The 11,560-nt window shown below is 38.7% G+C and overlaps 1 protein-coding gene and 1 non-coding gene across 2 annotated transcripts; both read right to left on the bottom strand.

Moving 5' to 3' along the window:
- Window positions 1-303: 303 nt before the first annotated feature.
- RPS7 (ribosomal protein S7) lies at window positions 304-11,560 on the bottom strand. The gene is made up of 7 exons (XM_077153092.1): window positions 11,495-11,560; window positions 11,071-11,154; window positions 10,710-10,781; window positions 9,631-9,774; window positions 8,927-8,991; window positions 1,008-1,158; window positions 304-412 (listed from the first exon to the last, which is right to left on the bottom strand). Exons 2-7 carry the CDS (start codon window positions 11,143-11,145, stop codon window positions 335-337), a joined length of 585 nt encoding a protein of 194 aa, XP_077009207.1. The 5' UTR covers window positions 11,146-11,154; window positions 11,495-11,560; the 3' UTR covers window positions 304-334.
- On the bottom strand, window positions 481-691 carry LOC143678557 (small nucleolar RNA SNORA73 family). The gene has a single exon (XR_013173344.1). It is a non-coding gene; the product is annotated as a small nucleolar RNA SNORA73 family (small nucleolar RNA).

The raw sequence follows: 11,560 nt of genomic DNA, 5'->3' as shown, positions 1-11,560 counted from the left end.
GCTACTGAATAATAAATGAAAGATTACTGAAGTGAAAGTGTCAATATTTAATTATTTCTGGCAATTTCAGAAAATTAAAACTATTATATCACTGGATACAAAAATATCCTCACATACACCAAACTTTCCCACAAACTACAGGCACTTTCTCTCTGCTCAATATCTCTCATGTTTCTTTCTTCTGTGTCTTTTGTTTGTGTAACAATCTTATGTCTTTCAGCCTATACAGGAAATCAAAAATACGTACACAGCTTAGTGCATTCATGTCTCTGGAATTGTGAAAAACATTCCTAAGACAGCAACTGAGAATAATACTTTATTTAGTCATTTTGGCTTACAACTGAAACTCTGGAAATTCAAAATTAACATCCTTGCCAGTGAGCTTCTTATACACACCAGAAAAAGTTTCAACCTGCAACAAAAGAAATAATTCATCACAACTTTTAAATTCACATACTAATCTAAAACATGTTTTGGTGAAATTGTGCCCTGTATGGTTTTTCTCCTCAGCAATGAGATGCTGAGAAGATAAGGAATATACAGGACCATGCCCTCACCACTCCAAAGACTGGGGACAAGTTTGATCTCCAATGTTGTGGAACAAGATTATACATCACTGCACCAGAGTGCTATGCTCCTTTACACCACATGGACAGAGCCACTGCATGATTCCAGAGGTTGTCCACATTGGTTAATTTTTTTATGAAGTCCTAAGGAAAGTGACACTTGTCCCCCAGATTCTTGAACTCATCATCCACCCAGTCCTTAATTTATCAAGGATATATAGCCTTACCAAAAGTCAGACCATGGAATTGTTTTATTTCATTCCTCTAATAATTTAAAAGCTACAGAGAATTTCAAGTGTCCAAGTTTTTAAAACCTATCACACATAATCCAAAAAGGAAGTGGGTGGAGGTCTAGATTTAAAAAGGCTGGCCATAAGTTTATACTGCACTCTCTACTTTTACCTGTTTGCAAATTTCCATAATAAAATGTTAACCTATTACCTTGTGTTCTACATTGTTCTGCTGTGCTTTGTCCAAATGAACCTTTATTAGCCGGCTGCCATCCAGTTTTACACGGATTCTCTTGCCCACAATTTCACTTGGGAATACCAAGTCTTCAAGGATTGCATCATGCACAGCTGTCAGAGTACGGCTTAAAGAAAATAATTACAAAATTAAGCAATCTTAACAAATGTCTACCCTCTGGTGAATCCCAGGAGGGTACTACTTGAATTCAAAACATAAATGGCAAATTCCAGTTCCTGAAATCAAATTAAGACTAGATTTCAAATAGGCTAGTTATATTTAACACATCACATCAAAGCCTTTGCCTAATTAGAAGAGGGTAATAAGCAGGTTATTAATTTATTTCAAAAACTTAAATTTATTTGAAGTGATACCCTGTAATCCACACATCCATAAGGTCAACTACAAGTGGTTATCTCTGGGAGGTGAGAAGTTGAGGACCTTTATTCTTACTCGTCTCCAAAGCCATCAGCACTCCGATGCTATCAAAGTAATCTCTCTACAACACTGCTGTGAGCATATAATTTCCCTATAGAAGATACTTCAAGGGCTTTCCTTGAGCTCCAAGACACCACCACTCTCCACCTAGCTGGCAGTCATCCTTGTTCTCCAAAATTCAACTGTTAATACTCTATCCCTAAAGATATCCTTCTCTATCTTCAGCTCTAGGACAAATGGCCCCTTCTATATGGGTCCCTGATTATGTTTCATTTCACAGCACTTTCCAACAACACCCTGCAATCATCCAAGCACGTATCTTATCTCCAAGAGGATTATAAGCTCTTTGAGGGCAAGCCTGTAACTTTTTACACCTCTGTAACCCTACACCTCACGTATTCAACTGTTTTAACGGTAACTGCCACTCTATGAGCAACTATGAGGCAGGGATATTACTAAATATTCTGTTAATCCTTACAATAACCCTGGCTTGCAGATATGAGGGTAGGTTTACAGGGGAAAAAAGCTTAACACTGAAAAGTACCTTGCCCAAAATTATACTGCTAGTTAAAGGACGAGCCATGACTTAAACCAGCGCCTTTAAAACGCCCATAATATATATTGTGGTGTTAATCAATCATTATTTTAAACCCATTCACAATAATGCAAACTGCCAACAGAATTTGCTCCTCTCCCTATTACAATCAAGTTCACAACCTATGTGGTTGCCTAATGAATGAGAAGGTTCAATTAATTCCAGATTTGGGGGTACCTATGTCAAGACAGTCCTTATTTTCTTTTCAACAATCTAAGATACTCTGTGCTCCTCTTAGAAACTACCTTCTATTATGATTATTTGTCTAGGTCTTATTCACTCCACAGCAGCTCATATTATACTATCATCCTAACCACCCATATTTCCTATCTCACAATACCTATAATACACAATAAACATTTGAGAAATGGCTTACAGAAGCTACTCTCTAATGGTGATGAAGTAACAGCCACAAGGCTTTATTGTTCCATGGCCACAGAAGTATACTAGAAACATACACCAATTTCAGCAGCAAAAGGAGGAAATCACTTCCCCAAGTCTTTAGCACCTTTCAGAAAGCAAATTAGGCAGATAGCTCAATTGTTCATTACTACTCATTAAACATTCTCACAGTACTAGCAGAGCACACAAATATCCAAGCGCGCTAAACAATTTCCACAAAACAATCAAAGCTGTTAAGAGTCATTTCTCAGATTCCAATATTCCAGAATATTTTAAAAGGGGGGAAGAGTAAAGGCAATTCAACTTTATAATCACAAACCAGAGAGGATGAAGTGCTTCATTGGAAAAATAACTGAACCGTGTTACAGATAACAAGAGCCTACGAAAACATAAATGACAACATTCAAATCTCTGTAGAAGAAAGATACTCTATAAAAGGACTGGAGTGGAAGTAAATTTGAAGGCATGACTCACCAACCAGATCTTAATGTAGACAGGAGGGAGAAAGAAATGCTTTTAAGTTATAGACTAAGTCACCAGGAACACAGTGAAATAATTACTTGAGAAAATTGGGAAAACATAGTCTTGAGGCTGAGGGAGAATTAGGGTTATAAATCTGGGAGTCAGTCCCTTAGTCGGGTACAAAGAAAATAAATGCACTAATTTAATACTGAAGCCCAAAACTTGGATTCTCAGAACTGAATTACAAAACCATCTTTTAAGTTTCATGGTCTGTTTTCTCATCCATTCATTAGGGATAATACAGATTATATACTTCATTGTGCTGCCAATATGGAAATTAGAAGGATACTAGAACATACTTTTTCTCAATCTTATCTCTAGAGAAGGATCTACAGGGGTCCAATAATCCAAATTTGTGAAAAATGTACTAATCAGAGACATTAACGAAATACCAGAAGGTCTAGTTCAAGAAACTCACTATTAATATTTGAGTTTATGCCAGATAACCTGCAAGTCAACCAAGTTAAACATTTTCCCATCATCATTTTAAACTGTAGTGATGATACTCTTATGTGTCATGTCAGCACAAGAAAACTTTAGTCTAATTCACAAGCTAATGTAAAAAGCTACCTTTTACAGACCTGCACAATGAGCCCTAATTAAACAATGCATTGCAACTAATAGTATAATTTTGAAAATGTGCTTTCATCATTTGTAGCAAACGTACCACACCATTCAAAGGTTACTAAGATATGTGGGAATGCTATATTTTATGTGCCATTCTTCTGTAAACCCACTTCTCTAAAACAAAATTTAAAAACCTGCCTTAACCATTGTCTAGTATGTTTTACTACAGTACTAACAAGTTCCTTCTCATCAACCCGAACTTTTACCCACAGAATTTGAGGAAAGTCTCATTTTTTATGATAGCACTGGCCTATTATACTGCCTCTACAGTGAACTTTAAAATATAGGAAACCAAGTTACTCCATTAACAAAATTTTTTTAAAAAGTTGAAGTGGTAAGACTTTGACTAGAGATATGAATGAAGCTGATCTGGATATAAGGTAAATCGAAATACAGAGTAAAGGATGATATATTTTAAAACTTCAACTTCTTGCAGCGTACCCCAAAGAGAATAGATGCAAATAGACGTAGACATTTACTAATCAGAATGTCAGAGGTCAAAGAGAGAGAATCTTGAAAACAGCAAGAGAAAAGCAATCCATCACATACAAGGGAAGCCCCATAAGGCTATGCGCAGATCTCTCAGCAGAAACCATGGAGGCAAGAATACAGTGGGATGATATATTTAAACTATTAAAAGAGAAAAACTGCCAACGAAGAATTCTATATCTAGCAAAACTGTCCTTCAAAAATGAGGGAGAGGACTTCCGGGTCAAGATGGCGGCTTAACAACATGCGCATTTTAGTTCATCCTCCAGAACAACTACTATAATAACCAAAACAGTACAGAACAGCTCCTGGGGCCACGTCAGTGACCAGACACACAGCATATCCCAGTCTGGACCAGCTGGACGGGCTGCGAGCACCCCCCAGAACCCTGAGTTCCCAAAGCTGCGGCGACCAGCTCCTCTCCCCCACAGGCTGCTTCCCAGAGGGGAAAGGAAAGGACTTTACCAGCAGCAGGGACTGAGCACAATCAAATGCCAATTGTGGAACTAATTAACAAATTCTGACTACTAAAAATAGGCCCCCAGCTTAGGTGAACCTGGTCAAAGCGGAGGTTTCTCATTTTGCCCTGGCGCCAAGGGGGCAAGACTGACAGAAAAAGGGGAAAAAAAGAAGGAAACAAGAGGTTTTTGTGGCTATGTATCTACAAAGGCTTGACTGCCTCTGGATACAGCGGCAGGGCTTTTCAGGCTGCAACTGCCCCACGCATAGGCAGAAGTGAGCTCTTTTGGGGGCTTATCTGGAGCCTGTGCCTTCCCCAGGGGAGGTGTGAAGCCCCACCCAGGTGAAATCCCTCCATCAAGGAATTCAAACACCAGGGCTTGGTAATTTGAAGCCATTAAAACCAGCCTGCAACCTCTCCTCTGGCTCCACCACGCCCCAAGTAGGGAGAGTAGGGGGCATGGATCATAGGATTTCTGAACTGGAGGACGGAACATCTGAAATCTGACAAGAAACAGAAACTGTAAAAGAAAAAAAAATGGAAAAATATGAGCAGGAATCAGGGAATTGAAAGACAATATGAAGCGCAAGAATATACGTGTTGTGAGTGTCCCAGAAGGAGAAGAGAAGGGAAAAGGAGGAGAAAAACTAGTGAAGGAAATTATCACTGAAAATTTCTCAACTCTTATGAAAGACTTAAAATTACAGATCCAAGAAGTGCAGTGAACCCCAGACAGAATAGATCCAAATACACATACTCCAAGACATTTACTAATCAGAATGTCAGAGGTCAAAGAGAAAGAGAGGATCTTGAAAGCAGCAAGAGAAAAGCAATTCATCACATACAAGGGAAGCCCCATAAGACTATGTGCAGATCTCTCAGCAGAAACCATGGAGGCGAGAAGACAGTGGGATGATATATTTAAACTATTAAAAGAGAAAAACTGCCAACCAAGAATTCTATATCCAGCAAAATTGTTCTTCAAAAATGAGGGAGAAATTAAAACATTTTCAGACAAAAAATCACTGAGAGAATTTGTGACCAAGAGACGAGCTCTGCAAGAAATACTAAAGGGAACACTAGAGACAGATACAAAGACAGAAGAGAGAGGTGTGGAGAAGAGTGTAGAAAAGAAGACTATGAATAAAGGGAAAAAGAAGGAAAATTAGATATGTCATAAAAAATCCAGAAGGCAAAATAGCAGAAGAAAGTACTACCCATGCAGTAATAACACTGAATGTTAATGGATTAAACTCTCCAACCAAAAGACATAGTCTGGTAGAATGGATTAAAAATAGGACCAATCTATATGCTGTCTCTACTCAAAGGACATTAGGGCAAGGACACAAATGGACATTTACACACCAATGTTTATAGCAGCATTATTTACAATTACCAAGAGATGGAAGCAGCCAAAATGCCCATCAACAGATGGTTGGCTAAACAAACTGTGGCATTTACATAAGATGGAATATTATGCAGCTGTAAGACAGAATAAAGTTATGAAGTATGTAACAACATGAATGGACCTTAAGGACATCATGCTGAGTGTGATTAGCCAGAAACAAAAGGACAAATAATGTATGGTCTCACTGATATGAATTGACATTAGTGAATAAACTTGGAATATTTCCTTGGTAACACAGACCATCAGGAGATAGAAATAGGGTAAGATATTGGGTAATTGGAGCTGAAGGGATACAGATTGTGCAACAGGACTGAATATAAAAACTCAGAAATGGACAGCACAATATTACCTAACTGTAATACAATTATGGTAAAACACTGAATGAAGCTGCATATGAAAATGATAGAGGGCGGAGGGCTGGGGCATAAATGAAATCACAAAGAAAGATAGACGATAAAGATTGAGATGGTATAATCTAGGAATGCCTAGAGTTGTATGATAGTTACTAAGTGTACAAATTTAAAAAATGTTTTTGCATGAGGAAGAAAAAAACAATGTCATTATTGCAGTGTGCTGAAAATAGATGGTAATATTTTAAAATTTCAACTTACGTGTGAGACTAAAGCAAAAAATGTTTATTTGGTACAAATTTATACTTTGACTAGTGCATCTCCTAATACAACTTATGTAGATAGTTGGTTGAATACCTTAAGTACACAGAACTTTATATAGGACATAAGATTTTGTTGGTTTGTCCAGGTGATGGCCTGATGAATCCCAGAGTGATTTGATCAGTGAGTGGAAAAGTATTTGCAAAGTCCTCTTCAGGGAATGGTGAGAACGGGGGAAAACTCAACTTCCCCAAGTTGAATTCTTGATATTCTCACAAGCAGTGTGGGCAACCAGAGCTATAGGCTGAGTCCCTAGTCTTGGGGTTTGTTCATATGAAACTTAACCCCACAGGGGATAGGTCAAGCCTACTAAAAATTAGGCCTAAGGGTCACCCCCAGGAGAACCTCTTTTGTTGTTCAGATGTGGCCTCTCTCTCCAGCCAACACAGCAAGCAAACTCACCACCCTTCCCCTGTCTACGTGGGACATGACTTCCAGGAGTGTGGATCTTCCTGGAAACGTGCGCAGAAATCCCAGAATGAGCTGAGATTCAGCATCAACGGATTGAGAAAAGCTTCTCCACCAATAGGGGGAAGAGTGAAATGAGACAAAGTGTCAATGGCTGAGAGATTCCAAACAGAGTCAAGAGGTTATCCTGGAGGTTATTCTTGTGCATTAAGTAGATAACACCTTGTTAATCAAGATATAATGGAGAGGCTGGAGGGAACTGCCTGAAAATGTAGAGCTGTGTTCCAGTAGCCATGTTTCTTGATGATGATTGAATAATGATATAGCTTTCACAATTTGACTGTGTGATTGTGAAAACCTTGTGTCTGATGCTCCTTTCGTCTACCTTATCAACAGACGAGAACATATGGAATAAAAATAAATAATAGGGGGAACAAATGTTAAAACAAATTTAGTTTGAAATGCTAGTGATAAATGAAAGCGACGGGTAAGGGGTATGGTATGTATAATCTTTTTTTCCTCTTGTTACCGTTTTATTTCTTTTTCTGTTCTCTTATTTCTTTTTCTGGACTGATACAAATGTTCTAAGAAATGATGAATATGCAACTATGTGATGATATTGAGAATTACTGTTTATATATGTAGAACGGAATGATATGTTAATGTTTTTGTTTGTTCTTAATTTTAATTAATTAATTAATTTAAAAAAAAAAACTTCAACTTCTGCATGAGACCAAAGGGAGAGATGTTTATTTGGTGCAAAATGTATATTCTGGGTAGCAATAAATAATTTAATCTAATTTAATGGGTATGGTCAGTTTAGTTGAACACCATAAGCACATAGAATCTTGAATGGGATTTGAGATGTTGTGTACAGATTAGCATGACCCCAAAATATCCCGGAGTTATTTGGGCAGTAAATAAAAAAGTATTTGCAAAGTCCCCTTGGGGGACTGGGGACAAAGGAAGAAATCTATTTTCCCAACTGTGGCATTCCTGATATTATCACAAGCAGTGGGGACAAACAAATCAATAGGCTGAGTCCTCTATCTTGGGGTTTGCCCTATCAAAACTTATTCCTGGAAAGGAGAACCTAAGCATGCTTATAATTAGGCTTAACAGTCACCCCAAAGAACCTCTTCTGTTGCTCTTATGTGGCCTCTCTAAGCCAACTTCGCAGATGAACTCACTGTCCTCCCCCCTATAAAGGATATGACTCGCAGAGGTGTAAATCTCCTTGGCAAAGTGGGACAGAAATCCTGGGATGAGCCAGGATCCAACATGAGAGTCTAAGAAAGCCTTCTTGACCAAAAGAGAAATGATACAAAATAAAGTTTCAGTGGCTGAGGGAATTCAAACACAGTCAGGAGGTTATCCTGAAGGGTATTCTTATGTATTATATAGATATCCCTTTTCAGTTTTTTATGGTATATTGGAGTGGCTAGAGGGAAGTACCTGAAACTGCTGAACTGTTTTCCAATAGCCTTAATTCTCAAAGATGATTGTATAACAATAGAGATTTTACAATTTGACTCCGTAATTATGTAAACCTTGGGTCTGGTAGTCCCTTTATCCAAGGTATGGACAGATGAGTAAAAAAAATAATAAATAAATGGGAAGGATAAAGGGTAAAAATTGGGTAGAATGAAATACTGGTAGTCAATGAGGAAGAAGGTAAGAGGTATGGAATATATGTGTTTTTTTCTTTTTATTGGAATGATGCAAATTCTAAAAATGATCATAGTGATGAATACACATTCATGTATGTGTATACGTGATGATATCATGAGCCATTGATTGTATACTATGTACAGACTATACATTCTGTGAAGATTTCAATAAAAATATTTAAATTGATGCTGATAAAATACTCACCTCCTGGGACGCTTCTGCTTATTTTTTGTACGGCTTTTTCGAGTTGGCTTAGGCAAAATTCTTCTCTGGAAGGTAAAAATTACCAATCATGTTACAAAATACAAAATAGACCTTCAGATGGCAGAAAGCTAAGAACTGTTAAATGCTTTAAGAGTAAAAAGACTTATTAACAAATAAATTAAAATTCAAGAAAGCAAAGCAAACCAGACCCAATTTACTGACAAAATTCTGTGAAATTACTGTTTTTTCACTTAACAACTCAGAATCCATATAAAATTGTTATTGTTAAAATGCTGCGGAGGGCGGGCCATGGTGGCTCAGCAGGCAGACTTCTCGCCTGCCACGCCAGAGACCCGGGTTCGATTCCTGGTGCCTGCCCAGGCAAAAAAAAAAAAAAAAAAAAAATGCTACAGAAATATTCGTTTCATAGTATGACTGAGTTCCCAAATATTATACATCTTTTCACATTCAAACATACCCATTACCCAATATGGACATTAAAATACCTACTGACCCAGAACATTGTTTCTTTCATTTCTGATTAATCCTAGCAGGCCAGGTTCGAATTTCACAACATTCCCAGCACCATATCACCTAGAATAGTTCCCTTGTATACGTGAAAGGGTTGTCTCACTGTTCTAACAAATATCAAGTCTTAAGAACAGATTTTAACAAAATAAAACATTTAACAGTATAACACATACCTGAGCAATAAACACAACGTGCTTTCCACTGAACTTTTTCTCCAATTCACGTACTAGCCGGACTTGGATTTTCTGGAAAGACTTCAGTTGCGGAACAGGAACAAAGATTATAATAGCTTTCCGACCACCACCAACTTCGATTTCCTTAAAAAAAAAATAAATAAAAGTACATCATCTACTCTTTAAATTCATAAAATCTTGTTTTTTCATACTAACACATTACTTGGCATCATCCAATGTGTATAGTTTACCAGTTGTTACATACAATTACACTAGAATTTTAAGAGCTCATTCTTTTTCATTTTTCAGCTCATAAGTGATACACACCACAGTTCCACTGTCAGTCTTTCTCAGACCTGACAAATGCGACCCACAAAAACGTTATGAATTTGTTGACAGCTATATATGAATGTTAATTCTACTGCAGGTATTAATTTTAAATGTCTTGCAAGCAAAAATGATGGCTCACTATCCTCTTCATACCCCTCTTCACCAAATTTTAAGGCATCCAGATACACTCTAAAGTGAAGCCATTAATTCAATAAGATGTGTTAATCTTTAATGCATTTGCATTAAAGCACTTATCATCCTTTTACAATCTTCGCATTTTCTTTTTTCAAGAAAAAAGGATAAGGAGAAATCCGCCCCATCAATCTAAATTTCTACAGACATGCATCTCCAGGTCAAAGTATACCTCCATGACAGACTGTTGCTTCCACTTCTGCACTAACAGAATGTTTCAATTCCAAGTTTAATTAAGTCTCCATCATGGGAACTCCCCACGATATCTTGCTATTTTACAACTAAATGGATCCAGCTCGGATTCTGCTTCTCCCTATTGTAGTTACTCAACTAAACTGCAGTGCATTCTCAATTCCAAACCCTACACCTGGATATACACCATGTAACTAACAATAATATAGACAAATCTCTGCAGTCTACGTCAAGGAGCCAGGCTCCAAGTTACCATTAAATTTAAGTTGCAAGTCATCTAACAATAAAACAACCCTTCTCAGGCATTGCTGAAAGAGTAGGTATTATACATCAACTTACTTTACAAGGGTGAAAATTAACTTTACCTTGGCTGCAGTTATATTCAGCTCCCTTAACTGAGCCTTTAGGTCTGAGTTCATCTCCAGCTCAAGAAGAGCCTAAAGAAACAGAAAACAACAGTAGATCACTTTCAATGTCTACACTGTTAAAACGAGCCTTACTAATACGCAGGCGAAGCACTTCTGTGCGCCGCCCGCCTCACCAAAAGTCACAACTTGTGGGAAAGTAACAAGTATCGCCAAAATGTGAAAAAGCTACCCAGCTAGTACTGGGATGAGGTCAAAGCAGCCTGATACACATGGCCACTTTCCCAGAGGAGCGTCCTCCCCTAACCCACCCGCAACTCCAGGGAACCGCAACAGCTCCCCTCCCTTAAATTTCACCTACCTGAGAAATGCCAGACTCGAATTCATCTGGCTTTTCGCCATTGGGCTTCACGATCTTTGCACTCGAACTGAACATGGCCTTTTTCTGGAAGCACGGAACGAACCAAGTTTAGCACTCTCCACAGACCACCCCCTGACTGGAGACCCAGCGCCGTCTCCAAAGAGGGCTCCTACCGCCCCGCGCGGCGCACGCGCAACCCGAGCGCCCCGCCAACGCGCGCCTGGCGCCGAGTGCCCGCTGGAGCCCCGCAGCTGTGCCCCGCAGGGTCCGACACCCATGAAGGCCATCGGAGGGCGCAAAATGGGTAATCGGCTGTATCCCTAGCCGGTAAGTAGAATCCACTGCTCTAAGGCTGACTCCAAAACGCATTTTTTCCGAAGTTGACAAGAAAAACTCACGCCGAAGAAGACGCCCTACAACCTACCTTGTTCAGCGCCGGCCTAGGAAGAGGCCAAAACCTCGCGAGAACTCGTCAAATCTCGGCAGCGGA

Source organism: Tamandua tetradactyla, chromosome 3, assembly GCF_023851605.1.
Source record: "Tamandua tetradactyla isolate mTamTet1 chromosome 3, mTamTet1.pri, whole genome shotgun sequence".
Lineage (NCBI taxonomy): Eukaryota > Metazoa > Chordata > Mammalia > Pilosa > Myrmecophagidae > Tamandua > Tamandua tetradactyla.
This window is presented reverse-complemented; position numbering and strand designations above follow the sequence as displayed.

Coding starts and splice junctions, on each gene's coding strand:
- RPS7 (XM_077153092.1), bottom strand. CDS start 11,145: ATGTTCAGTTCGAGTGCAAAGATCGTGAAGCCCAATGGCGAAAAGCCA. Junction 9,775..10,709: donor TGAATATAACTGCAGCCAAG/GTAAAGTTAATT, acceptor TTTTTTTTTAAG/GAAATCGAAGTTGGTGGTGG. Junction 1,159..8,926: donor AAGCAGAAGCGTCCCAGGAG/GTGAGTATTTTA, acceptor ATTTTCTTTAAG/CCGTACTCTGACAGCTGTGC.